The sequence below is a fragment of the Octodon degus genome, unplaced genomic scaffold (assembly GCF_000260255.1).
Source record: "Octodon degus isolate 3935 unplaced genomic scaffold, OctDeg1.0 scaffold00026, whole genome shotgun sequence".
Classification (NCBI taxonomy): domain Eukaryota; kingdom Metazoa; phylum Chordata; class Mammalia; order Rodentia; family Octodontidae; genus Octodon; species Octodon degus.
Genome location: NW_004524602.1, coordinates 653,247 through 681,153, shown reverse-complemented (window position 1 = coordinate 681,153; position 27,907 = coordinate 653,247). Strand labels below are relative to the sequence as shown.

The following is a 27,907-nucleotide window of genomic DNA, read 5'->3' as shown; positions in this document are numbered from 1 at the left end:
CTACCCCTGTCCCTCCTAGTCCACGCCAGCCGGGCAGCCCCAGCCTCCGGGATCGCCAAACCCAATCCTCCAGGCCACGCCCCTCATCAGGCCACGCCCTTCCCTGAGCCCCGCCTCCAGGGCCGCCCCCTGCCCCGAGTGGGCGGGGCTCGCTCCTGTCGCCCGGCGGGCGGGTGTGTGGGACTCTCCGCGTGGTCCTAGAGCCCGCCCACCGAAATCGTCCGACTTCTTTGAGGACTCCCGCTTTTCGCTTGCCCTCGGCTGCCCCGCGCCAGCGACCCCGCCCGCCATGCGGCGCGCGCCCCCGCTGGTCCTCCTCTCCTTGCTCGCCCTGTGCGGACGAGGTGAGTCCTTCCGGGGAGGGGGTTCGGGGCAGCGGAGCATTGCCGAAGCGGGAACTGGGGGTGGGGAGGCAGTGGACAGCGTGTCCCAGCAGACTGGCCGAGTGCAGTCGAGGCTTGGGGGGACGGTCCGGGGTCTGCGATGTTTAGGGAACGGGGCGGGGGACTGCAAGGTTTGAACGACAGGCTAGGGATTTGCAGGTTAGAGGGACTAGCCCAGGTGTCTGATAGGTTTGGAGGATGGACCCCGGCATCTGTGAAATTTGGGGGACGCGCCGTGGAGGGCTACGAGGTTGGGGGTCATCCTCGGGGCGTCTTTGGGACCCGTGAGAGTGAGCACACCCAGCCTGTCCCTGTCCTGGACAGAGCTGCTCCATGTCAGGGCCCCACCAGCACCCTGGGGAGACTCAGCAGAGAAAAGGGCTGCTTCATTCCTCCAGCGCTTGGAGGCTCCTACATTTTGGTGCTGAATCCTCCCCCCCCAAAAAAAGGTTGTTATGGCACCGTCACCTCTGTTCCCCAATCATGGGCAGCACGGTGGAGAGTGGCACCAAGAAAGAGGTTCTGCAAGTCCTCCTTGGGCAGTCAGCCTTCACACTGGTGGGGACTCCTGCTGGAGTTGGGGTGTTCCCTGGCCCAAGCTTGTTGCATGGGCCCATTCACTCAGGAACCCAGCTGCCTCTGTCCCTGGCAGAAGCCACAGGTGGTGCTGGAGGTCAGGGGACATTTCCTATAGGGAAGTGACCCTGTTATCAAAGACTGCCAGAGGAGGGTGAGTAGGTGTGGCTCTGCCACACTTGTTGGTTGGCCCTGTGTCTTTCTTCTCCCCTCCCTGAGCCTCGATTTCCCCTTTGATCTGTGGAAACGTAGGATCTGCCTGCTAATGTGCGACCCTTGTGGGGGCCAGTGGCAGTGTGTTAACTGGCTGGTGGAGCTGTATCCCACATCACCCATGCAGGGTCATGGGCCCTACTATAGGCTCCAGGGATCTAAGTCTTTGGAAATGGATTCTAATGCCTGCTTTCACACCTCCAGATAGTTTATCCTTAGGATGGAGAAGTGCTGATGAGACACAGGGAGCTCCTTGTAAAATATAAGGTCTCAACTTTTTAAAAACCCACAGCTGCTTTCCCATAAACACAAATTCCCTGTGCCCTCACACACAGCACCCATCGACAACCCTGCCTTCCAGGTGTCCACTGGCTGGTGGGATTCTGCTGATGATTACTTTCTGTAGACCTGCTCCAAAATCATAGGTGTGTCATCACATGTTTGGGTCCGATATGCTTTTTCAGATCAGGAGCGCATGGTTTAGGATTCCTGTGTGGCTGCATGTCAGATTGTTAATCCTTTCCCTATAGAGGCCTTTCCAAGCCCCAAGGCCAGTCTGGGCCCCTCTCCTCACCTGAATCACTGGGTCATGGCTGACCCCTGGTGGCAGCTTCTCTGCCTAACCATAGAGCCTGAACTCAGAGCTCCTGGGGAGATGAAACTCAGTAGTTTCTACCATTTGGGGCCATCCTGTAATCTCACCAGGAGTGTAAAAGACCTGTCCTTGGCCTTTTGAGCCTGACAAGCCTCACAGGTGTTAGGCTGCCAATTGGGAAGGTGGAACATTGCCTTTCTGGGCCCTTCCTCCACTTTTGGGGACAAGAGGCCTAGCAGCAGCGGAGCTGGACATTCCTACCTCTGGGCACCCACCCACCATTCACAAGTACAAACACAGGTGCCTGCTGTGACACTGCTCCCTTAGGACAAGTCACAGGGACAGAGAGGGCCTCTATATGAGAGTGGCTCCTGGACCTGGCCAGCTGATTTACTGGTATCCTAGAAAAGCTCTTCCTTTAAGTCTGTTTTCTCAGTTAAGATATAAAAGGTTGAGGAAATTATTTCAAACTCTGGAGGCCATAACTGGTCCTTAAGATGAGAAGGACCCCTTGGGAAAACTGGATGTCTAAGAAGAGGTGGACAAAGAGGAACAAAAGGAACATATCAGGGGGGCTGGAGCTATTCATGAACTCCCACAGCCTTCAAAGCACCCTGGATTGTGGGGAACCCAGTGAGCCCAGTTTGACCCTGGGATTTGGCCTCCCCCTGACTCAAGAGCTACCCTGGACAAGCCAGGTGCGTGTGGGCAGGTCACAGCCTTGTTTAGGGGACCAGGGATCAGTCCAAACAGGAATACCTATGCAAGGCAAACAGGTGCAGCCTGGCTGTGGGCTGGCCCCCAGGTGAGTTTTCAAAGTAGTGCTCAGAATCTGGGTCAGGCAGCTGCAGAAACCCCATGGAGAGCCCCGGGCAGGTGGGGGAGGACACTTGGCAGCAGGTGCGTGGGGAGCATCTTCACCAGGCTCTAAATAATGCATCTGCTCCAGATGGGCAGTGAGTTGGAAAGTGCAGGCTACTCCCATGTCTTGTGGCCCAGCCCAGCAGCAAACCAGGAGCCATCACAGACCTGCTCCCTGGGGTGCCCTGGGCCCTGAGTTTCCCCTCTCCCCAGAGGGGAGGGGTTAGTAAAACAAGCAAATAGCTCTGGGGGAAGATGGCACCCAACACTGGGGCTAGTGATCTAGGCAGCCCCTGGCCAGTGTCCCACCCCCTTCAGTCTTCTCCCATCTGCTTTCCTGCCCCTGAGCCGTGTTCTCTGTCCACTCCCATCTTTTTTTTTCCACCTGTACATTTTTATTAAAAAATGTAATGCTTATGTACATATGTGTATGTAATATGCTTGATTAGAATGATTGATTTAAATATAATACATATTAAAACGTTTGTGGACAACTGTCTTGTGTCCACTCCCATCTTTTCCTGTCCTGCTTATGCATCCTTGACCTCCAAGGTCCCTCTTCCCAAGCTCCAGTCTACTCTACATTGACACAGTGCACAGAAGCTCAAGGCCTTGAATGTCACCTTTACCCCAGACCCCTGAGAAAGCGAGACATGAGCAGATGGGAGGTGTTGGGGGAGGGGCAGGGCGGGGGCTGGGGCTCAGGCTCCTTGCAAGTCTTGACTCTGCGTCCGGATTTGTAAGCTCCAGATCAGCAGCCAGGGGACGGCTCCATATGTGGCCTCAAAGGGACCTTGTATGCTCTCTGAGAGAAGGAACAATTCCTGGCACATAGCATGGTGCCTGCACAAAGATGCTCAGATAGCTGACTTGGGTAGACTGGGCAGTGCAACCAGGGGAAATGGTGTGCCCAAGGACCCAAAAGCCATCTGGGGGGTGGTAAGCCATAGTGTGGTCACAGTGTACTGACAGGGCCGAAGTGGAGAGGGGAGAGGAAATCAGATTGATAAAGAGAAGCCAGCGCTAGGGGCAGAAGGCTTTGAATGACAAACTAAAACATTTGGGTTTTAATTCTGTCTTCAGCCCCAAAAGGTCCCAGATCAAAAAGAATATTGATCCAGTTTGTGGAAGGAAGATCACCCTGGCACCGTGGGTTGTGTGGATAGCCAAGTGGAGGTGGGGAGGTGGGGAGGCCATTGAGGAGGAGCTGGGAGGTGAGCTGGAGCCTGGCTGTGGGAGTGGTGATGGGCAGACAGACTAAGGAACCTGGGGTGCAATGGGTGACACAGTGAGGAGCAGGTGCCCAGGTCTGGTACTGGATGTCTGGACGTGGGGGGAGCAGTGGCAGGAGGAGGAGGAGGCGGCAGGAAAGGTGCTGAGCTCTGCTGTGGCTGTGTCCAGTCTGAGGTTCCCTGAGGAGAGGTGGCCTGCTGCACCCCGATTGCCTCAGCCATCAAGAAGGTACCCATTCTCACCATTCTCATGCATGTCCCCTTCACCAATGGAGGTGATGGGGGCCTATGGGTCTGCCTGTGTGAATTGCAGGAGACAGCCGCCTGGCCAACGCCGAGGAGAGGCTGATGGATGACCTGCTGAACAAAACCCGTTACAACAAGCTCATCCGCCCAGCCACCAGCTCCTCTCAGATCATCACCATCCACTTGCAGCTGTATCTGGCCCAGCTCATTAGCGTGGTAGGTGTTCAGGGTGTGGAGGGCCCAGACCAGGGCTCTGGAGATGGCCAGGAGGTCCGTGCCCTCCCCCAGCTACCCACATCTGCATGTAGGGCGGGGATTGGGCAACCAGAGCTTCTGGCTCTGCACAGACTTCTCAGCTTGTTCATCTTTTGTTAAAAAAATATCATGATATGTACATGATACAGTGTGACATGCCATAGGAGTGTAGTGGCACATCTATAGTCTACAGGATGGCATTTCTCTGTATTGGGAACATTCAAAGTTCTATCAGTTGTTTTTAAATATTCGGTTAATTGTTGTCAACCACACCTATGCCACTAAGACATTATTCTTTCTCCAGCTGCAGTCCTGCACCCCTTTCCCACCCTCCCTCCACTCCCTTCCCAGGCTTAGGTCACCAAGCTGTATTCTCTGCTCGCTTGAGACCTAGTCTTTCTCCATATCCATAAGTTAAGGGGTTTGTGTCAACCCTAAGGACCCTGACTCTGCCTCTGAGTTCTGAGTCTTTCAGCCACAAATGCTGGCTGCATCTGCGCATGTGCAGTTGTCTTCGTTTGCCTGGGAATGACCTAACCTCTCGTGCAGTCTTGATCCATGGCTTACTACCTCATGTGAATCTGTGATCTCAGCGTCAGTTAAAATGCTTCGGCAACAAAATAAAAATAAAAAATGTTTCGACGTTATCAGACCATCCAGCTAAGGGTGGCTAACACAATCAGAACACATCTGTTACCTCATAACAAGAAAGCAGGCCACACTTTTAAGGATGGCAGGACCATAGGCAGATGTCAGTGATGTCATGACCCTGCAGGTCTCTTATTTTCTCTTCATGGTCCCAAGATGGCAGCCAGCTGTTCCAAACATAAAATCCTCACACAACAAAGGCCATGGCAGGAAAATGCAAAACCTTTTATGGGTTCCTTTTTGAGCCAGAAAAATTTCTCAGAGTCTGATCTCCTGGGTGGCCTTATGCACATTATAGGTAAGGGTTCTGGCCCACACCCAAGCCTACCCAGTTACTGGTGAGAGGAGTAGAATTCTCATAGTTGGCCTCAGTTTGCTGGTGCATGGTGAGGAGACTGGGTCAATGGCAATCGGATGGCAAATGAAGTCACCCTTTATTAACAAAGGAGAATGGGGGTAGGTGACTCTTGGGTGGCCATCAGCCAACCTATCAGGGGCTTTGCTCTCCAACACATGGTGGCTTCTCCTTGTTCTCACAGCCAAACCGACTGTTCCATGGCCTGCTCTCCAGGGAGCCCCATATACATCTTCCTTGTTGGAGAGATGGAAACCAGGCTGGGAGGCTGATGGGTGCAGAGGCCCACATGTAGGGCAAAATCAGCCAGGGAGGTGACGACCCAGCCAGGTGTGGAAAAGAGGCAAGGATACAGCACCCACAGGGAGGATGCCTGGTCTCAGTGTGCAGATGTGGGCAGGGACGCAGGTTCTAGCAAGCTGGGTTGGCAGGGAAGTTCCTTTCCCTTTGCTGTCCTGAGTTGAGGTTTTCAAGGGACTCTGGCCAGTTAGATGCCTTGACATGTGCCTGCCACACTTCCTGCCCCTGAAGCAGCTCCAATGGGGGTCACATGAGTAGGCACAGCATGCCCTGGAAAGGTGACTGCCTTCCTTATCCCCTCCTCTCTGCAGCACCACTGGCCCTGCACAAACTTGGCTTTCAAACTTACAGTGCTCTGGCCAGAGTGAGGGCTGGCTCCCTCCTGGGGCCAGGGGAGCCTAGTCCAGGAATGTGGAAGGCAGGCCTCATGGCCCTGTGCTCTTTGACCCTCTCCTTGCTTTGTGCAGATTGTGGGCCACAGGGCTCCAGGCCAGTCCATGCCAGATCATGTTGAGTGTGGCTGCCCAGCATGGGCAGCTCTGGGTGCTCCAGCCCAGCTCCTGCCCCAGGGAAAGAGAACAGGCAGGTGGCTGCTCTGTGGGTTCTCCTGGGTGAAGAGGCTGCCAGAGGAGAGGAGACATAGCCTTGGCCCTGCCCCAGTGCATATGATTGAGAGCAGTCACATTCCCTAAAGTGTGTGTGTAAAGCCAGTGTCCATCAGGGAATGGGGTGGGGGAGTTCTTTTCTTTTTCCAGGTTTTGTTTTTGGACAGAGAGAGTTAGAGGCATGCACCCAAGTGATGGAAGTTTCTAGAAATAGACAAGGAGTTGGAAATGGGGGAGACACGTGGGCCTTCCAACGTGGACCTGGGGTGGGGAGCATTGTTCCCTTGGGCACAGTCAGAGGAGCAGGGCTGTGAGAGGCAGTGTCTAGACACAGGCAGTCTTCAGGGATTGAAGGCTCCATACCTGAAAGGAGCCAAGTTCCAATGCTAACACATTTTTTAAACTCATCAAAGGGTGCACCCTAGATCTGCCAGGCTCAAGTCACAAAATTGAGTGATACTCTTGAACAGGTACAGGAAAAACACTGTAAATCTAGAATTGGACCAGGATTTTGAAGGTCTCTTTCAAAAATGAAGGTGAAGGGGCCGGCTAGATAGCTCAGTGGACTAAAGCATCTGCTTAGGCAGACACAGCGACTGGGGTTCCATCCCCCTGCCTGCTGTGCCGGCCCCGCCCCCAGGGAGCTCTGAAACAGTGACTAAGACTGGGCATGGTGATGCACGCCTGTAATCCCAGCGCTTGGGAATCTGAAAACAGGAGGATCACTACAAGTCCAAGCCTGTGCAGTGAGACCCTGTAGACCCTGCACTAAATACATTTTTAAAAAAGAAAAAATGAAGGTGAAGTAAAGACATTTTCAGGCAAAGAAAAAAAAAGGTAATCCCAGAAGATCTGATGTTAAAGGCTATTCTGTTGTCATTAGGAAAATGATCCCATATTACAAAGAAGGTAAATGGACAGGTAGATTAAGCTGATATCAATACTATAAAATAGTAAAATATGTCTTGCAAGGTTTTAATTGTACTGCATGTAGGACTCAACACATGACAATCATAGTTCCAAAAATCAGGGAACATAGTTGGAGTTGGACCATTCTACAGTCCTTGCTTGTTCTGGAAATATTGGGTTCCAAATAGTCCAATAGTACAAATAGTGTATATTCCAGTGTTGAGGGCAACTACTGAAGGAAGAGGCATGTCGATATAGAAATGGAGTAACAAATAACACAAGTGGAGAAAATAGAAGACAGTACACAGAAAACAAACAGATGGCAGGTTTAAACCCAAATACAGATTCTTCTTGATCTGAGGTGGGATTGTGTCCCCATAAGCTCCTTGTGTATCAGAAATGCTATAAGTCAAGGATGTATTTACCATCTGGATAAATTCATTGTTAAGTGAGAAAAATCGCAAGTTGAACCATTCTAAATCAAGAACCACCAGTAGGTCAGTAGCTGCATTACATGTAAATGGCCTAAATAATCAAAATGAGATCACTGGCACACAGCCCTATGCGCATGTGCACACACACACACACACACACACACACACACACTCGGTGCCCCTGCTCCAGTAGCCTGGGATGTAGATGGTGCGGTTGGAGCCCCAGTATTGCCTGCAAGTCACTTATATGAGGGTCTTGCTCTAAGTATGAGAGAAGAACCTGGAAGGAACTCAGACACCTGGATTTTCTCAGTTGAACCACATTGTCTGTTCCAAATGTTACACAAGAGGGATACAGACTTCTCCTTGAGGTCTGTGATGCTCTGTTCTGTTGTTAGCATCTGGCATTTGTCCTGCTGAGGCCCTTATCTACTCGAGAGCTCAAAACAGGATCCTGGAAGAAATGTCCCCCTGACTGAAGTTGGGACATTGCATGTGACCTTGATGAGAGAAGGCCAGAGAAGGGGTGCAGGACACATGCAGAGAGCAAGAGGCCAGGGGTGCAGCAGAGGGGATGGGAAGGGAGGCTGGAGTAGGGAGATGGGATGTTACAGTTGGCTTGGATCTGTAGAGGAGTTCCACGGAGATCCTGAGTGCAAAGGATGAGATGGAGACAGGAAATGGCCGAGCGTTAGGAAAGGACATCCTGGCTGCAGAGTAAGAGAGAGATGTGTGTCCACACATGTGTACATGTGTGCCTGTATACATGTGTGTAGTGTATGTGCATGTCTGTAGTAGTGTTCCCATGTGTGAATGTACATGCATGAGTATGCATGCATATGTACGCATGTGTCTTGTGTATGCCTGTGTGTAGTAGGGGGATGAGGGTGTGAAGAGTAGAAACAGGCCAGTGCAGAGGTCTGGTGTGGTCCAGGTGAGAGACAGATGCAAATGGCCCAGGTCCCGAGCCTCAGGCTCCTGTGTTCTTCCTGAACATGATCATGAGGTATCTGACCCATTCCAGGTGCTCTTCATGATGTCATCCTTGCTTGTGGTCTTTGGAGTCTCATGGAAGGCTAGATTCTCATGGGAGGTAGTGTTAATACACAAAAAGGTAGATGTTGCCTAGTGGCAGCAATCTCTATGAAGACAAATAAGGCAGAATAAGTGGGAGGAGGGGGCTGTTTCATGTAGGGAGTTGCGGAGATTTCTCTAATAAGGGAATGATTCTGAACCTGAAGACAGGGAGAGTTGTGTGTGTGTGAGTTTTAGGAGTGGAGCAGAGGCCAGCGTAGCCACTGCGGGAGAGCACATGGGAGCATGTTGAGGTGCAAGCTCATGCAGATCATGGAACTGAGGGGAGCAAATGAGCCTAGTAGACCCGGAGCGGGACTTCGCACTGGATATGCTGGGGATGCAGGAGGTATTGACCTCCTGAGCCTCATGGTCCATACAGATTTTACAGGAACCATCCCAGTGACTGTGTAGAGAAATGACTGGTCAGACCAGGGCAGACCCAGGACTAGTTAGGATGTGGCTGCAGTGGTCCAGGTGACAGACGTTGGTGGAAGGAAGATGAAAAGAAGCCAACAGATTTGAGGTGCAGGTGGAAATCAGTCTGTAGCCCGTGCTGGTGGATCAGAGCCACTCCCTGGCTTTTAGCTAGCTGCACAGGACAGTGCCATGGGTGATGCCAGCAGCGCCAGGCTTGGGGAAGACCAAGAACTTCTCCTGTACATCCTGAGTGTGAAATGCCTTTGAGCCACCTAAGAGATCTTGGAGTGGCAGCCAGTCACCCACAATCCAGGAGCCTTGTGCAGGATAATGCCATTTATGATGCTCCTCATCGCCCCTTTTCCTTCCCCAGAATGAGCGAGAACAGATCATGACCACCAACGTCTGGTTGAAGCAGGTAAGTGCCCTGCAGTGTCCCTGGCCCAGGCATGTCTCCTGAGGGCTACTCTGGGGTACAGACAGACCTGTGAGTGACAAAAGCCTTGCTGTGTGCTCAGGCCTGGAAAGACTACCGCCTGGCCTGGAACAGCTCCCACTATGAGGGCGTGAACATCCTGAGGATCCCAGCCAAGCGCGTCTGGTTGCCAGACATCGTACTCTACAATAAGTGAGTTACTTCAGGGGAGCAAGGGCCTGGGTGGTGGCCATGGCTGCAGGCCCTGCCTTTAGGGGACACTGAGGTCCCTTCCACCCCTGTACCTGTTTGGCGTCTCTGGCTTCTGCCCATCAGACTAGAAGAAGAGCAGGGCTGAGAGTCAGAGCTCAGCTGAGACTAGAAGTTGGAGGCCCAGCACAGAGAGGAGCCTTGTCTGACACACAGGCCCAGCTGGAACCAGGGCCACTCTGACGCTAATCCAGCTCTGCTTGTCTTCTGTTGTCTTTCTGAGCCTGAGTCCATATTGAGTAGCACTGCCTTATTTCATGCAAAGAGGTAGTCTGGGTGCTGTGGCATGCACTTGCAGTTCCAGCTACTCAGGAGGCTGAAGCAAGAGAATTGCTTGAGACCAGCATGGGCAACACAGCCAGGTTTCATCTCAAAAAATACTTAGGTAGGTGGAAGGAGTTAGAAAGACTCTCCCTGGGTTATAATTATACCAGCAACAGCATGAAATGAGTAAAGGTATTTAAATGAAGCTGGACACAGTGGCATGCGTGCCTGTGGTTCCAGCTACTCACGAGGCTGAGGCAGAAGGGTTGCTTGAATCCAGAGGTTCAGCCTGGGAAACTCAGAAAGACTGTGCCTCAAACATAAGTATGTAACTAAGGGACAGACAGACCTGAATTCAATACCCCTGAATTCAAAACTCAACTGCGTTACTTACTAGTTTTCTGATCTTAAAAGAAATAATGTAAAACAAAAATAATAATAGTAATAATAATAATAATAATAATAATAATGTAACTTCTCTGAGCTTCATTTTTCCATTTGTAAAATGGGGATATGTGTGTGGACTCAGGTTATCTCAGGTCATCTCACCACCAGACATCAAGCCAAGCGGGCCCATTTCCTGGGGATGGATGGGTGTCCATGGATGTTTGGTGGGAATAATCCCCAGGGTGTTCCGTGGGGAGCTGCCTCACTGGGTTTCACAGTGCTCTCCCCACACCCTGTCCCCGCCCAGCGCCGATGGCACCTACGTGGCATCCCTCTACACCAACGTGGTGCTCTACTCCAATGGCAGCATTGAGTGGCTGCCGCCCACCATCTACAAGAGTGCCTGCAAGATTGAGGTGCGGCACTTCCCCTTTGACCAGCAGAACTGCACGCTCAAGTTCCGCTCCTGGACCTACGACCACACGGAGATCGACATGGTCCTCATGGCACCCACAGCCAGGATGGACGACTTCACACCCAGTGGAGAGTGGGACATCATGGCCCTGCCGGGACGGAGGGTGGTGGACCCGCTGGACCCCACCTACGTGGACATCACCTATGACTTCATCATCCGGCGTAAGCCGCTCTTCTATACCATCAACCTCATTGTGCCCTGCGTGCTCATCACCTCACTGGCCATCCTTGTCTTCTACCTGCCGTCCGACTGCGGCGAGAAGATGACCCTGTGCATCTCCGTGCTGCTGGCACTCACCTTCTTCCTGCTGCTCATTTCCAAGATCGTGCCGCCCACATCACTCGACGTGCCCCTCATCGGCAAGTACCTCATGTTCACCATGGTGCTGGTTACTTTCTCCATCGTCACCACTGTGTGCGTGCTCAACGTGCACCACCGCTCGCCCAGCACACACACCATGGCGCCCTGGGTCAAGCGCTGCTTCCTGTACAAGCTACCCACCTTCCTCTTCATGAGGCGCCTGGGCCTGGACAGCAGCCTGGCTGAGGCTCCCCAGCCAGGCCAGCCACACCCAACTAAGACTGAGGCCGCTGCTGCTTCGGCCAACCTCTACAGCAACTCCATGTACTTTGTGAACCGTAGCCCGGCGGGTCCCAAGTCCCCGGCTGGCTCCCACACCTCGGGCATCACCAGGGATTTCCGACTGAGAGCCTCTGGGAAGTTTGGGCAGGACGTGCGAGAAGCATTGGAGGGGGTCAGCTTCATTGCCCAGCACATGGAGAGTGACGATCGGGACCAGAGTGTAAGTGGCAAGCCCAACCCCACCTGCCTTCCTCAGGGATGGGACTCAGTAAGTTTGCCTTTTCCTGCAGTTAGTTCATAGGTGCCCAGTTTTACACTCATCCACCAAAGAATCCACATCTGAAATGCATTCTCCTATAGCTTCAGGAGGAGGAAGTCATGACGGTCTTTTTGTGTTTGTTCTGGGTTCTCCAAAAGCAGACCTGAGATAGCACTGCGGGGGGCAGGTAGTTTGAGAGGTAACCCTGGGATGCACAGTGTGACACAGGGACAGGAAATAAGCCCTATAGGGCATCAGCAGGACACCACTGTGGGCCCCACACTTGCAATGGAGAGCCCCACGGCCTACAGGGACCAGCATCATGACCCACTGAGGGACTTGGGGTACTTACTGCCAGCACCTGTCCCCATTTGCTGACTGTAGCTGGGGCCATTAGTTAGTGTGATGACTTCACCATCTGCCCACCGCAGGCAGGCTGGGTGCTAGAGAAAGCCCTGGCCCGGAGAAGAGGAGAGGCGCGGAGGCTGAGGAGACTGCAGCCTTTCGAGATGTAGGTAGTTGGGTACAGTGCAAGCATTTATAGCTTTCAGGCGGTCAGGACCATCAGGTAAAATATAATTGCTACCAGCTAAGAAATAGTAAAGAAAAGAAAGAAAGAAAGAAAGAAAGAAAGAAAGAAAGAAAGAAAGAAAGAAAGAAAGAAAGAAAGAGAAAAAAATGGTGAAGTGGGTGACAAAAGATACCCTAAAATGAGATTAAAATCACACTCATAGGCCAAAGCCATGAGTAAGCAGGAGGTCTAGGAAGCTTTCATACTTGAACACAGAACATTTTTGCACTTGTTTTCATCCTCAAAACAAAAGCCATCTTGTGTGCACAGTCTCCACTCCACACAGAGCAGAGCAGATCCTCCGGACAGGTTCTGACAGACAGCACAGTGTGCTGTCTCCCCCACCCAGCTGCATGGAGAAAAGAGGACATTTCCTCATTCTTGTCATGCTGCAGTTTCTTCACTGGCTGTACTCTCAGGGGAAAGCCCTGGTGGTCCATTAGTTAGCATGGCTGGAAAAGCACAGGCCCGGAAAGCTCCATGTCACATGAAGCAGAAGGAGATCCATGAACAGAAGGAATCTAGGGCATGAGGTTTTCATCTGCACCCCCACTGCTGAGGCGATAGTCTTCAGGCCAGCAGCATTAGCACTGTCTGCGACTTGCTAGAAGCTTAAACTCGCAGGCCCCTGACAGAAACTGAAGGAGCCGTCTTAGGCACACCCCAGATAATAGGACCTCTGGGCACATTCTAGGTTGAGAAGTACCTTCTTAGGATTTCACCTTCTGACAAGTTGATTTGATTGTGCTTTTTTTTTTTCCTTATTGTACTGGGGATTGAGCCCAGAGCCTTTTCTTTGAACTACATCCCCAGATTTTTAACATTTCTTTTTTTTTGAGATAGGGTCTCATGTTAGGTTGCCTAAGCCAGGCTCCAACTTGTGTTCCTCCTGCCTCAGCCTCCTAGATTGCTAGGATTACAGGCAGGCACCATCACACCTGGCTTGGTCAGGCTATTTTTTAGTTGAAAATCATCCAGACTTTAACATTACCTAAGGCATTGGCTCCCAAACATTAACAGGCATACTGGGACCCTGCAGGCTAACCCAGAACCATAGAATAAGATTGAAAGTAGCCCATTAGGCTGAGCCAGAACCTCAGGAGAAGCTGCATTTCTAACTGGATCCCTGGTGATGCACATGGTACAAGCCAGGCTGAAAAGCACTGGCCCTGCCCTGCTCCCCACCCCACTGTCCTGTCAGAGCAGGCACCCATCCTGAGCATGCTCATTTTAGCCTCTGGAGAAGGAGTCTGGTAGGATGAGACTGTGAGACCCAACAGCAGCCACTTAGCTCCCAGTTCACACTAGGTGCTCTGCCAGGAGCAGCTGTGCCTCACTTCTAACCCCCCTAGAAGCCCCACTTTATAGTGTGTTTGGGAAATATTTCCTGATTTGTACCAGTCACACAGTTGGAGCCTGGCAAGCCAGACTCTACAGCCAGATATGCCTACCATCCTAGTCTCTCTGGGGCTGGCTCTGCCTAGAGCACACTGGTTAATGGACCTCCTATGTCCTTGCAGAAGCCTGTCCCCCCTCTGGGATGAAGGACCCACCCCTCAGCACCAGGCACTGCTCCTCATCTCCAACATCTTCTCTATCCCCAGTGATTAACTGGTGACTGCAAATAGCATGCAGTTATAAAATGGGACACACACACACACACACACACACACACACACACACCATTTGGAGCTGGGGCTGTAAAGAGGAGACCCAGGCAATCCAGGTGTGACTGAGGGGAGCACTTTGAAGTGCTGCTTCATCTCAGGTTTGGGTGCCTGGCATGTTTGATAGGGTTTGGGGTGCTGGTTTGAAACGGGAATTGTCTTGTAGGGTAGACACACACCATGGACTCCTGACAAAATTGGGTCACTGGTGTTGGCTAAATGCACTCATGTTGCCAGTGTTTCCAGCTTCAGAGCCACTTGGGAGCCTTCTAGGCCAGACGTGGGGAACTCAGGATGCAGGATGCTAGGCCTCCCTGGGCACCACGCCTAAGAGCTAAGGACGCAGGCACATCTGCAACAACATCTCTGCAGGCCAGCAGGGTCTCCGCCAATGTCACTCCCCATGGAAGGGCCTGAGAGGATAATAGAGAGAGAGCCGGATGATGAGGCTGAATCTTAATTATAGGAAATAGCAGGCACTGCTGTGGATGGAATTGGACAAATTAAAGAACACCATCTCCATCCAGGTGGCTCTACCAGTGCCTGGTGCCCAGCCTAGTTAAGTAAGGGGGCCCCAGCTCTTGCTCTGCATTGAACCGGCTGGTGCCAAAAACAGGAAGAAGGGGCCTTGCACTCATTATGCTTTAGCCCCCTTTATTTATAGCCAGCTTGGGTTTTTTAATTGTAAGTTGGTGGCATAAGCAGTTCTCTGTCGTCTGGTTCTACACTGATAGATTCAGCAGTATATCGAGAATAATCAGAAAAAAAGTCTGTACTGACTATGTGCAGACTTTTTTCTTGTTGTTCCCTAAACAATGCCGCATAACATCTATTTAGTCAGCACCTACAGTGCACTGGTGTCACAAGCATGTCGAGGGGATCGGTGTGAATGAAGGTGTGCAGTTTATGAGCACATGGTGCCACCTTCTGTGTGAGGGACCTGGGCATCCTTGGATTTGGGGACCCACAGGATCAGAAGGACTATGGTGGATTCATGACCCCATTCCTCCCAGGCCAGACCTGGGGTGATATGAACATACAGCAGCCCCTACTATGCGCATGCTGGCAGTCCTAACTTTTCTGTACAGCCCAAGCTCCTGGTAGCTCTTGGGTGGAGTCCAGAGGGACACAGAGTTTCCATCTGATTCCAGCCCAAGACTCGGAATTTACTGCACTGGTGCATAGTTCAATCCCATGTGTAGCCTCCAGGGGCCCTGCCTGAATGCCAAGGGCTGAGTCAGGGAGGTCAGGACCCCAGTACAGCACCCGTAACCAGCCCTCTGTCTGCCCACAGGTCATTGAGGATTGGAAGTATGTGGCCATGGTGGTGGACCGGCTGTTCCTGTGGGTGTTCGTGTTCGTGTGTGTCCTGGGCACCGTGGGGCTCTTCCTGCCTCCCCTCTTCCAGACCCATACACCTCCTGAGGAACCCTAGGCTGCCTGTCCAGCATGTCCAAGCCCCCCTGAGTGGTGGGGTAGGATGACATGTGCTGTCAGGTGCACAGAGAGCTGCTTCCTCCTGGGTCACAGCTGATGAGCCAAATGACTATGTGACCATCAAACAAGCCACGGCTTCGAGAGGCTCAGGATGGGGTCCTGCACTATCCTCTCTGGATGCCTTTGATTGAGCCCAGGTGGGGGAGTTTCAGACAGGTGAATTCCTCCCGTGGGACGTGGGGTTACATGAAGATACAACAGCCCTTACTCTGTGCATACTAGCAGCACCTGCTGTATGCCAGGCCTTTTCCTCCATTCCTGTCCACGGGGCTCTCTGCCTGCCTTCCAGCTCCTCTCTGGCTTAGGGCTTTTGCACCTGCTGTTCCTGCTCCCCAACCTCACTCTCTGTTCCACAGCTTTGTTGATTAGGGCTTACTCCTGTTGTCCTCTGCTCCAATGCCACCTCCTCCTAGAGGCTTCCCTGATCCCTCATCCTAAAGCAGCCTCTCATGACCACGTCACAGCCTCAAGCCCCTCAGTGACAGCAGTCCTTAAATGGTGGCTTGCTTCGTACTCACATCTTACCCCTAGAGTGTGTGCCCCAGAGATCAGGGGTCTGGGACAGAGCCTGGAACCCAGAAGGTGCGAAATAAATATGTGTTAACAAAACAGACGGCTCCTACTCCTCCTTCAAGCTCCTGCACCCTCCTCTGTCCCCAGCCCCCACCCCCTGGAGGGAGTGCCTGCCTCCTCCAGGTCTTTGAAGCACTGGCCATTTCCTGCCTGTCCATCAGATGGGCTCAGGTCTGTCACCCCCCACCAAAGGAGTCAGTTCCTCCTACACAGACTCTTTCCCGTGCTTAGAATGTTGTGGGATGGAGAATAACATTTAAAAAAATTCTCTTTTTAAAAATTATCACACAATAAAATTGACTTTCTAACCTACAATTCTCTGATTATAACACATTTGTAGACTTGTGTAACCAACACACTGGAACCCAGGGGAGATCCATCATCTGCTGCTTCCCCTACTGTTTCTTCACTAAGTCTTGGTAACCACTTCCCTGTTCTCCATCGCTGGTCTTCCAGATGGCCACTTAGTGGAATCTTACAGTGTTGCAAACCTTGGAGCCTGGCTTCTTCCTTCAGCCTAGTGTCTTTCAGATTCACCAGGTTCACCCCGGATGCTGAAGGAATCCAAAAGGTGGCATTTGGTACGCTGGGCAGTGCCTTCTCCAGAGGGCTGCTGCATACGGAGGCTGCTTCCAGTGTGGGGCGACTGTGAATAGAGCTAAAAACAATTTTACAGGATTTGTATGAACAAAAATGTCCATTTCTCTACATAAACACTCAGCATGTGACCATTGCCTTATATGATCAGGGGATGGGTAACCTTACATGAAACTTTCCGGAGTGGTAATGCAGTCTGGAAAAGTCTGAGCAGTCTTGTCCCTTTGACACCTTTTGACACCTTCTGTGCACTCCGCATCAACCACATTTGTTTTATCTCAGCAGTCCGGGGTGTGACGGGGCACAGAACCCTGGTTTTCATTTATTTTTATTTCCCTCGTAGCTAGGGATATGGAACTTTGTTTTCCTTCCGTCATCCTCTTTAGGGAAGTGTCTCTACTGTCCTTGCCCATTTTAAAAATTAGGTTGTAGTTTTGTAATTGCTGAATTTACTAAGCACTATTAGGGTATAAGTTATATATCACAATCCACCCGTTTTATGATTATGATCCAGTGTATTTTAGAATGACTCACCATAGTTCACCTGAGACACTTCCTAGGATAAGCCTGTACCCAGCTATGCCAATTGCTTTATCTTGAGGGTTCTTCGTATATTCTGGATACAGGTCCTTTGGCAACTGACCAAATTTTCCAAGTGAAGGAACTTTTGCCAGGAGAATGAGAACAAGCAAGCAATGCTGCCTGAGACAAAGAGAGATTTGGTGACATGTACGTCATTGTTGTCCATCAGCCACTCAGCCCAGCCCCTCATGCTGCCTGCAGGGAAGTGACTATGATTACAATGCTGTGGAGTGAGACAGCTAAGTGTGTAACAGGCCACCCAGTCCCTCACTGTTTCCCAACAAAGACAGTGAACCCAGATGTACCCTATAATTAGCCATCCATGTCCGCCCTGGGCGTGTCACTGGTCATTCTCCATCCGACACACAATAAGGGCTTTATGCTCAGATTCCCACAGGACAGAGGGGATTTCTTTCCCTTTTAATGGAAAACATCAGGTGAATGCTGTTGTCCCGGAGGTGGGTGTTTTAGTGTAAATAGTGAGCAGCCCTTCTGGGGGTGCTGAAGGCTTTGCCCGTTTGTGGGAACTGTGACAAGGGGTGACTACTTCCTCCCACAGACATTAGGATGCCTTCAGGTGCCCAGGGACCCCAGGGTTGCAGACAACAGCGAGCAGAGGATGCTCGGCTGGGTCATGGGGCGCCGGATCCCCTCTGATTGCGTCAAGCCTGTTAAGTTCTTTTTCTTTAGTTCTACGTCTTAGTAAAGAGCATTTCAAACATATTCTAAGCCGAGAGAACCGCAGAACAGAGCCACTTGCTGAGCAGGGCTCACCTCTTCACAACTGTTATGCTGATTCCAGACACCTGCCCCTCCCTCAACTATACGACTTAAAACCAAGCAGAAACCCGTCACCTCAAATATCCACCACTGCTAAAGCACATCAACCAGGGCCTCAGCCCGCGGGAGCCATGCAGGGACTCAGGGACAGAGGGCCTTGGGGGCAGTCTGTGGTGACACTGAGGGGGGAGCTGGAGCCCCGGGTCGAGCCCCGCCCACAATGCCTGCCTCGCGGATACTAGCCCCGAGTCCTGTAAGCCCCTCCTACATTAACCCCGCCCCACTCGCCCCTCTGCCGGAGGCAGGCGCAGCCTAGGCTCAGGCTGTGCTGACCCAGATGGAGCAAACGGGCCAGACGGGTCTGCTCCGTCCGTCCGTACGGTCCCGCCGTCCCCGCCATGGGCGTCTATTCGTCGTCGCCGCAGCTAGCGCTGCTGCTGCTGTTGTTGCTGCAGCCGCCAGGTACCGCGAGGGCCGGGGACGCAGATTGGAACGCGGGGTGCGGGGTCCGGGGGGCGCCCCCTCCTGTCCCTCCCCTCCCCGGCTCCCGAGAAGGAAGCAGGTATCCTGGGTCTTCGTTGGCAGGGACCGGGACAGTGTCTGCTCGCGCCCATGTCACAGCTGGGACCAAGGGGACTCGTCCCGGGCGCCGCGGAGCGACAGTGGCTCCCGTGCCTCTTGCCCCGTCAGGCTTCGGATGAACTGGGGTGTGTCAGGGTGGACCGGGTAGCTCAGAGCGTCCTCGGTGACCTGGGCGGCCCCGGGATGGTGGATGGATGCCGAAGAACTCAGCTCTTGACGCTGCCCAGCCCTGGGTGCTGCCCCCCCGGGCCCCTCCGCGCCCCTCTTCCTGGGAGCAGGGTGAGGGTCGCGACCCTGCAAGCCCTGCAGGACCCGTCGCTCCCTGGGCCCCATCACCTCTTCGTCTGATCTGCAGAGAGGCGCAGCCCTGGGCTGGGAACAAAGGGTCGCGGGCTCCCGAGGGAGGAGGGCTCGGTCAAGTGACGTGAACAGTAGGGACGAGGCCCTGGTACTAAAACAGGCTGAAAGCCAAGCCCACGCAGACCCCGGGTAGACATGGGCACCCACGCATGAGCTTTAGCTCGGCGGGAACCCGGGGTGGCCAGGACCCTGTTGGGCCTACCAGGGGTTCCTTCCGTCCCGGAAGCACTACACCTTATGGTGACAGCACCAGACCCCATAGCAGGCACTGACTCAGCCCTCAAGGCTGGTGTGTGCTTGATTCCCTTGACGGCACCGAAACTGGAGCTCAGCCAAGTTGAAGCCTCCCCGAGCTCTCACGGCTCTCGGGCGGCCAGATTTGCTTCTGCTTCTGTCCAGCGTCAGAGCCCAGGCTGTTATCCCAAGTGTTTGTGACATGGCAGAACCCTGTTCCTCAGGGGCCTCAGTCTCTCCGTCTGTAGCTTGAGGAGTGAAGATGTTCCCGGGGGAGAGGCGGGGAGCAATGTCCTGGGGCTGATGAGGCTGCACCCCTCCCAGTGGTTCACGCCTCCGAGGCCGAGCACCGCCTGTTTGAGCACCTGTTCCAGGACTACAACGAGATCATCCGGCCTGTGGCTAACGTATCCAACCCGGTCATCATCCAGTTCGAGGTGTCCATGTCCCAGCTGGTGAAAGTGGTGAGTGCGAGGCTGGCTGCGGGCTCGGGGTCTTTTCCGGAACAGTTTCGCCGTGCGGGCATCTGTCTGTTTCCATCTCTCTGCAGGACGAAGTGAACCAGATTATGGAGACCAACCTGTGGCTCAGGCAGGTGAGAGGCTGCTCGGCATCAGCTGCCCCCTGGTGGCCACTGCCTGATGTGTGGGTGGGAACCAAGTTGGGTGAGGCGCTGAGGAGGTCCTACCCCGGGTCCCACACTCTGCAGTGCAGTCACTTGGCCACCCCTAGTCACAGATGCACCGTCTATGGCCAGAGAGCCCTCTCCATAGTCATGTTACCACATGGGACAGCCCTGGGCCTGGAGCCCTGGCCCAGCTTCTTCCCTTCCCTATGCCAGAAACACTCTAGGGGTGGAAACTGAATTTTCTTGTTCAGAGTGAGACCTCCGCGTATCTACCCGCAGAAGGCTTCTACCTTCATTCTTTTCTTTTTCTTTTTCTTTTTTTTTTAAATGAATTTAGGACAGGGTGTACAAGGTCTCACCGCGTACATCAGACTCGTGGTGATTCTCCTGTTTTCAGCCTCCCAAGCGCTGGGATCACAGGCGCGCCACCGTGCCCAGTCTCAATCACCAGCTCAGCGTGCCCCGGAGGTGGGGCCAGCACAACATGCCAGGGATCGAACCCCCGCCGCTGTGCTGTGCTGAAACAGGCGCTTTAGTCTGCTGAGCTTTCTGGCCTGTCCCTCTACCTTGAAAAACACAGTACTCAGGCTTGCTGGTGACTACCTTGCTGGTGATCCTTCCTCCAGCTCCCACATCCTTGTCCCTGGAGACCATCAAAGACAGACCCTGTCCCCCATAATGCTCAATGACACCTACTCCTTCTTCCGCCACCTCACCTCTGTCCCCTTCAGTGCTTTGCAGCCACTTCTTGGGGCCACGTGGGCTCCTGGCTCTTCCCCAGAACCTCTCAGGCCTGAAAGGCACCTTGTTCTTGGGGCCTGGTTAGAGATTTGTGCCCAGACCTGGTGCAGAAGTCTGGGAGCAGCACTTGGCACCAGCAGTGGTCAGAGAACACTCTCACTAACAGTCCTCAAAGATGGATGGTGCTGAGCTTGCTCACAGATAGAGCAGGTGTTGCTGAGAGCAGGAAGGACCTGCAGGCTCAGCCTCTTGCTGTCCCCTGCTGCAGCCTAAACTGTAATGGGGTAGGATGTAGCCTAGTGACCTGCAATGGGGTAGGATGTAGCTGGGCTGAGCCTGATACCATACCCGCCCCCCAGATCTGGACTGACTATAAGCTGAAATGGAATCCCTCCGACTACGCAGGCGTGGAGTTCTTGCGTGTACCCGCAGAGAAGATCTGGAAACCGGACATTGTGCTGTACAACAAGTAAGGGGCCCGTGCCCACCCCTTCCTCCCTTCTCCCCACCGAGTGTAGCTGGTATACTCATTCTGTAGGCATTTATTGTGCATCTACTGTATGTCAAGGTGTGGAGACACTACTGAGCCACAAAGCAGGAATGTGCAGAAGGCTCCAGAGGGAATGATGTATAGGGCATCACAGAAATGACACTGAAGCGTGTCCCAAAGGCCATTTAGGGTCTGGAGCGCAGAGCTGGAGTCAGGCAGTCCCCAGACAGGCAGGGCAATGTCAGGAAAAACCCAGGGTGACCTCACTGGCTGCACTGTTGGGCACCGGGGGGGGGGGGGGACTGTGACAGAGTCTGGGGTGGGGGATCCAATGCAATGCCTGTCATCCATTCTGTGTAGACAGGGACAGGGCAGGGTGAGTGCCCCCCCCAACTCCCACCTCTTAGGATGAAAGGTGGGTGGGGGAAGGGCAGAGCTGGGGTCCAGGCTTTTGGACCACTGTACCTAGACAGTGGACCAGCACTATGGTACCTGTACTTGGAATTCCTTCTCTGTGCTCTTCACTGTCTTTTCTAAAGTTAATATGCAGTGTCAAGCAGAAACACCAAATCAACACCCAGGATTTGGAGGGAGATCTATTTATGTACTTTGGCAGGCATTGATCAGGATCATTCCCAGAGTATCAGGTCCTGATCTCTGATGGTCTTCGCCTTATGTGGGATAAGCAAGCAGGAAGTACAGAGGCAGAAGGCCTTTGCATACCTTTTCCCCAAAGAAACACAGAATTTAGCAACGTTTCCTCTGTGCAGCTTGTATTTGTAACCAGGACACAAGACGCATTTAGCTGGGCCACAGGATTTTCCCTTTCACTCTGAGCAGCATAGACCTCTCATGGTCTGGAGACTCTGAGGAAACTGGGTGGAGGGTGGGGAGATTGTGCTAAGCGACACTTCAGACCATAGGCTAAAATATCCTGCGGCTTGGGTGTTGTAGCTGTTCCGTGGCTGGCAATCTTGGGGGTAATGGCTGGAGGGTGTAGGATTTTAGCAATCACAAGAGACACAGCCAAATTCTTCAGATTGGATACAGAGACAACCAGATAGCACAAGGAATTGCTCTGGAATTGAGCACCAGGAGCAGGCAGAAATTCCCACACTCACGCCGGCCCGGAGTCTTTGCTCTGGAGTTGAAAGCTGAAAATAACACCAACAAAGCCATGCACCCTGATGTTCTATGTGAAACACACCCTCCTCGGGTTAGCCCTCCCTCTCTTTCTAACACACAGAGACACCTTTTCCCATACATCCAGTTTTCTCCTATAATATTTTGTTTTCTGAAGTTTATTCCCTAATAGGAACTTCAGAGTCCTCATGAATGCACATTATGCTGTAGGCTTTAGAAAACTCAACTCATTGTGGCTTTTTAATTTATTTTTTTAGTTTAGTTAATTTTTCTTTTTTTTAAAGATGGAAAGTCTTGCTGTGTAGCCCAGGCTGGCCTTGAACTTCTGAAGATACTCCTGCCACCCTTGAGGACTAGGATTGTAGGCACGTACCCAGATTTATCATGGGCTTCTTAGAGGATATTTTAAGCTGTTTGGCTGATTTAAAATCCTTGGCTCTATTTTCTTCCATCAAAAATTCTATAAACTAGCATATTTTCTTTTAGTGTGATGTGTTGCTATCAATAGCTGATGCTGATCTACATTTTCTTTTGGTTGTTAATCAGGGTTTCTTTTGAGCGAGAACAGGAACACCATTAACAAGCTCTCCAGGAACCCAACATAAACCAGGACTGCCCTGGACAAATTGGAGGTGTAGTCATCTTATTGTTCTTTCGCTTGGCTGTTGAAAGCATTTTTTTTTTTTTTTTTTTTTTTTTTTTTGTCTCTACATTTATTTATTTAGGGGCTGGGGAGATGGCTCAGTGGAATAAGCACTTGCCTGGCAAGTGCAAGGGCCTGAGTTCAATCCCCGGTTCCACAAAAAAAAAAAAAAGAATACATTTATTTATTTAATGTTTCATTTATCTATTTATGTATTTTTGAGATGCATTCTTGTTATGTTGCCCAAGCTGAAATTGAACTTGTGAGCTTAAATAATCCTCCTGCCTCAGCTTCTGGTGAAATGGACCGCAGGTGTGTACTGCCACTCCTTCCTTCCTTCCTTCCTTCCTTCCTTCCTTCCTTCCTTCCTTCCTTCCTTCCTTCTTTCCTTCCTTTCTTCCTTCCTTCCTTTGTTTGTTTGTTTGTTTGTTTGTTTGTTTGTTTCTTGGTCTTTTTGTGACAGGGTTTCACTATTCAGTTCAGGCTAGCCTTGTCTTTTTTATTTTTTAAATAAAACAACTTTATTGAACTGAAAATCTGTACAACACACAATTTACAAACTTCAGATGTAAGATTCAGTAGATTTTTTTTTTTAGCACTTTGTGGTTACAACTACAACTACAATCAAATTAGGCCATTTTTCTTTATCTCACATCAAAACATTCTACACTCCAGTATCTCCCAACCCCCCACACCCCCAAATCTAGACAGCCTCTGAGCTATTCTCTGGCTTCATAGATTTTTTTTATTCTAGGAATTTAATTTGTTTTCAAAATAAACCATGCTCATAGCAACGAAAACCTTAACATAGCCAAAGAAATATAAATCCTGCAAAGTGAAGTCTCAGACAGTGTTAAAGTGAAACCAGAAGCCAACAAAATAAACATATTTAGAATATAATACCTTTTTTCTCTTTTCTCTTTCTCCTTTTCTATTAAATTTTTTGTTTAAGGGAAACCTTATGATGGTCAAGTTTGTGTCTCACTTGCTTCACCTAACTTTATCGTCTCAAAGTGTGTCCATTTTCCTACAGATGCAGCAAGTTTATCTTTCTTAACTGCAGAGTGGGACTTTGTGTATAGGTATCACACTTTCTTTACCCATTCATCTGTTGATGGCTGATTCCAACTATCTTAGTTACTCTTCTCTCATTGCAGGGACAAATACCCGACAACCAAATTGAAGGAAGGAAAGGTTTATTTAGCTCACAGTTACTGGAGGTTTCTGTCCACATTCAACTGGGTCCAGGCAGAGCAGCACATGGCAGAGAGCACCTTTTCATGGTGGAGGCAAAGAGCAAGAGCAAAGTGAGGGGTAGCAGCAGCTCAAGCCGCTAGCTTCTCTTCCCACCTTACATTGTAATGCAAATTACCTGCCCCAGGGCAGGTGCAGCATCCACACCAATAATAATCACAAACTCCAGAAGCCACCCCAAGACTGCATGAGACTTTGGGGAAGGGACACCTAGACAAACCATAACACCAATATTTAGCTATTATGAATTGTGCTGCTATAAACATAGGTACACTTATATCACTCTGGCATGATGTTTAACACTTGGGAAGATATCCTAAAGGGGCATAGCGGGGTCAAATAGAATTTTCATATTTAGTTTTTTGAGGAATCTCCATAATGACTTTCATAGTGTATCACGCTACACTCCCATCAACAATAAAGGAGGGTTCCTTTCTCCCCATAGCCTCACCAGCATTTGTTATTGTTGATTTCTTGGTCAACCCATCCTCTAGTTTGTCTATTCACTTTGTTGGTTTCCTTTGATGTGCAAAAGCTTTTTAATTTTTTTTAATGTATTTAGTACAGGGTCTATAGAGTCTCACTACACAGATTGGACTTGTAGTAATCCTACTGTTTTCAGCCTCCCAAGCACTGGGATTACAGACACTCCCACACCTGGTCTCAGTCACACCCCGGGGGTGGGGCCATCAGGGCATGCCCGGGATCCAATCCCAGTCTCTGAGCCTGCCTATGCAGGCACTTTAATCCACTGAGCTATCTGGCCAGCCCAAGCTTTTTAATTTTTTTAAATTTTTTTGAGAAACAAATAGCAATGAGGCAGTTTCAAAACCGATTAGTAGGACAATTTCAATAATTAATACATTGCATATTGTTGTCTTCATAGTGGTTATGCATAGTACAAGATGAAGACATGATATCCTGTCCAAACACTATTAGTACAAATCTTTCTTCTCATTGAATTAAGAGAAAGTAGCTGTATATCTAACCTTCTTGTTTAGTTTTATCAGAAATGGGTATTCCATTGCCATTTAAATATTATAGGTGCTTGAATTCAGCAAAATAATCCAATATAGTCCAGCAGCCCACAATAGTAGTGGGTTATCCATAGGACTGGCAATGTCAGAAGTTGTTGACTTGAGCCTTTTATAGCTCAGAATATTATTATGGCTCTACTTTTTGTATCTCGTTTTTATACTTTTCTGCTGGATGCTTAAGGCCTTGCTATAAAGCAAGACCTGTATAACAGGAGATGTAACTTCTGTATCTGCCAAATCCCCTCAGGATTTTACCCTGAAGCCCTATACCTCAGTTTGTAGATCCTCTGTCAGTGTCAGCCATGTGGATGAGTCACAGCCATTGCTTGAACAATTTGCTCTCTGTGAAAGCCTGAGAGAATGTTTTCTCTCCATGTGACTCTCCTTAGGCACACTCTACATCATCGATCACTTTCCTCTGTGGTCCCATAATCCCCTTGATCAGAAAATTTGGGACACAACTGAGTTACAGGATGTTACAGTATAGGTTTTCCTATGTCCTGAGTCCTCACTGACCTTGAACGGCTAGGGCCAAAATGTTGGCTGTCCTTGAAGCCCTTCTTTTTCTCTAATTTTTGGTCTACAAACTTAAGTTGTTAACCCTCCAGAAGAGAAGCTTATTATTATTATCCTACAACATAGGCAGTTGAGCTTAACCTCACTATCTGTCTGAATATCAAACATCTTAGACATAACATGGAACAGGTATTTTCCATCAAGTATTGATATGTTAAACTTTAAGTCCCTACAGAATATGAAGAAAAAAAATTAAAGAAATAAGAAAATATTTCAAAAATAGGAATAAACAATTCCATATTTTTACACAGAAATTTAGAGATCTGACCATATACAGCATTGTAGCAGGACAGTCCTATGACATTTTTTTCTTTTCTCTTGTTTTCACTTATTACCTTTTTTTTTAGACAAACATTTACTTAAGACACAGTATAGCAGTAATTGATATGACATGACAAGCAGTACATATTTAGAAGACTAGAATGACAGGCATTCCAAGCATGACCCTAGTATTGTACATTGCTGTCTTCAGTGTAGTTGCTTAGTTCACAGGTATCAGCATACATAGTTAGTCAGGGTGAGAATCCTACCAATTAACTGCTAGTTTCAAAAACCTGCTGAAGATTCTCAGGATCATTGCCTTAACCATCTTGTGCATATAAATGTATGACTTTGCCCCTGTCTTGTTTCCTAGCTTTTCTCCTTGCCCTCTCTTCATTATTTAATCCTTAAATTCTCGCTTTCCTTTTAATTGTGTTATACCTTTCTATTTTTAATCTATTCTTTTGAGTTCTTATACTAGGGAGACTATACGATATTTACATATGTGGGTCTGGTTTATTTCACTCATGAATATATCTTCAAGTGGCATCCACTTAAATATAAAGGCTTCGAGTTTATCATTCTTTATAACTGAGTAATACTCCATTGTATAAAAATACCACATCTTTTTCATCCATTCCTCAGGTGGCAGGTATTTTGGTTGCTTCCAAGATTTGGCTCACAAATTGTGCTGCTATAAACATAGGTGCACATATATCACCACGATATGACGTTTTCAGTTCCTCTGGGAAAATTCCCAGTAGGGGGATAGCTGGTTTGCATGGGATTTCCAGTCCTAGTTTTTTAAGGAGTCTCCACACTGAGTTCCATAATGGTTGCACCAATCTACATTCCCACCAGCAGTGGAGAAGGGTTCCTTTTTCTCCACAGCCTATCCAACATTTGTTTTTTGATTGATTTCTTTATGATACCAAGTTTTTTAATTAAATGTGCTCCCATTTGTTGATTCTTGGTATCATTTCTTGTGCAACCAGTGCTTTATTCAGAAAGTCTTTGCCTACACTCATGTCTTAAAGAATGTTCCATATTATATCTTCCACCAGATTGAGTTTTTGAGTTTTTGTTGAGATCTTAGATTCATTTTGCTATATTTGAAGGTAGGAGATATAGGTCTCATTCAGTCTTTGGCATGTGGACAGCCAGTTTTTCTTAGCACCACTTGTTAAAGAGGCACTTTCCTCCAATAAAGGAATTTGGCTCCTTTAGCAAAGATCATGTAACTGAGTGTGCCTGGAGTTGTTTGTATATCTTTTATTCTGTTTCTTTGATTTATGAGTCTGTTTTTTTTCCTCCAATATCATGCTGTTTTTATGACTGTAGCTTTGCAATATAACTTGAGGTCTGGGATTATGATGCCTCCTGCCTTGCCCTTGTTACCCAAAATTGCCTTTGCTATTCCTGGTCTCTCTTGGTTCCATATGAATTTTAAGGTTACTTTCTCCTGTTCAATAAGAAATATTATTGGTATTTTGATTGAGATTATATTAAATCCACGTAACAGTTTTGGAAGTGTGTCCCTTTCAGTGGTATTGGTTCTGCCTATCCAGGATTAGGATACCCTAATCTGGATTTCAGGGGGGCATACCTTTCCATTTTCTGATACCCTCTTCAATCTCCTTATTCAGAGTATTATAGTTTTATAGTATAGTATATAAAGGTCTTTCACTTTCTTGGTTAGGTTAATTCCTAAGTATTTCATTTTTGTTGGTGTGATTATGAATGGTATTATTTTCCTAATTTCTCTCTCAGTAAGTTTGTCATTGCTATACAGGAATGCTATTGATATTTTCATGTTAACTTCATATCCTGCTACACTGCTGAATTTGGTTTTTAGTTCTAGAAGTCCTAATGAAAATTTTAGAGTCTTCTATGCAGAGGATCATGTTGTCTGCAAATAATGATAATTTAACTT

The 27,907-nt window shown here is 49.7% G+C and overlaps 2 protein-coding genes across 2 annotated transcripts in view; both read left to right on the top strand.

Annotated features, from left to right (window-relative positions):
* Positions 1-285: 285 nt before the first annotated feature.
* Positions 286-15,510, top strand: Chrnb4 (cholinergic receptor nicotinic beta 4 subunit). The gene is made up of 6 exons (XM_004628887.2): positions 286-344; positions 4,174-4,322; positions 9,480-9,524; positions 9,625-9,734; positions 10,750-11,719; positions 15,291-15,510. The coding sequence occupies exons 1-6, from the start codon at positions 290-292 to the stop codon at positions 15,429-15,431; spliced, it is 1,470 nt and encodes a 489-aa protein (XP_004628944.1). The 5' UTR covers positions 286-289; the 3' UTR covers positions 15,432-15,510.
* Positions 15,511-18,423: 2,913 nt separating this feature from the next.
* Positions 18,424-27,907, top strand: part of Chrna3 (cholinergic receptor nicotinic alpha 3 subunit) — a 30,849-nt gene continuing 21,365 nt past the window's right edge. The window contains exons 1-4 of the mRNA XM_023712551.1: positions 18,424-18,487; positions 19,526-19,665; positions 19,752-19,796; positions 20,930-21,039. Coding sequence (XP_023568319.1) covers positions 18,424-18,487; positions 19,526-19,665; positions 19,752-19,796; positions 20,930-21,039 — 359 coding nt within the window. The remainder of the gene's footprint in view (positions 18,488-19,525; positions 19,666-19,751; positions 19,797-20,929; positions 21,040-27,907) is intronic.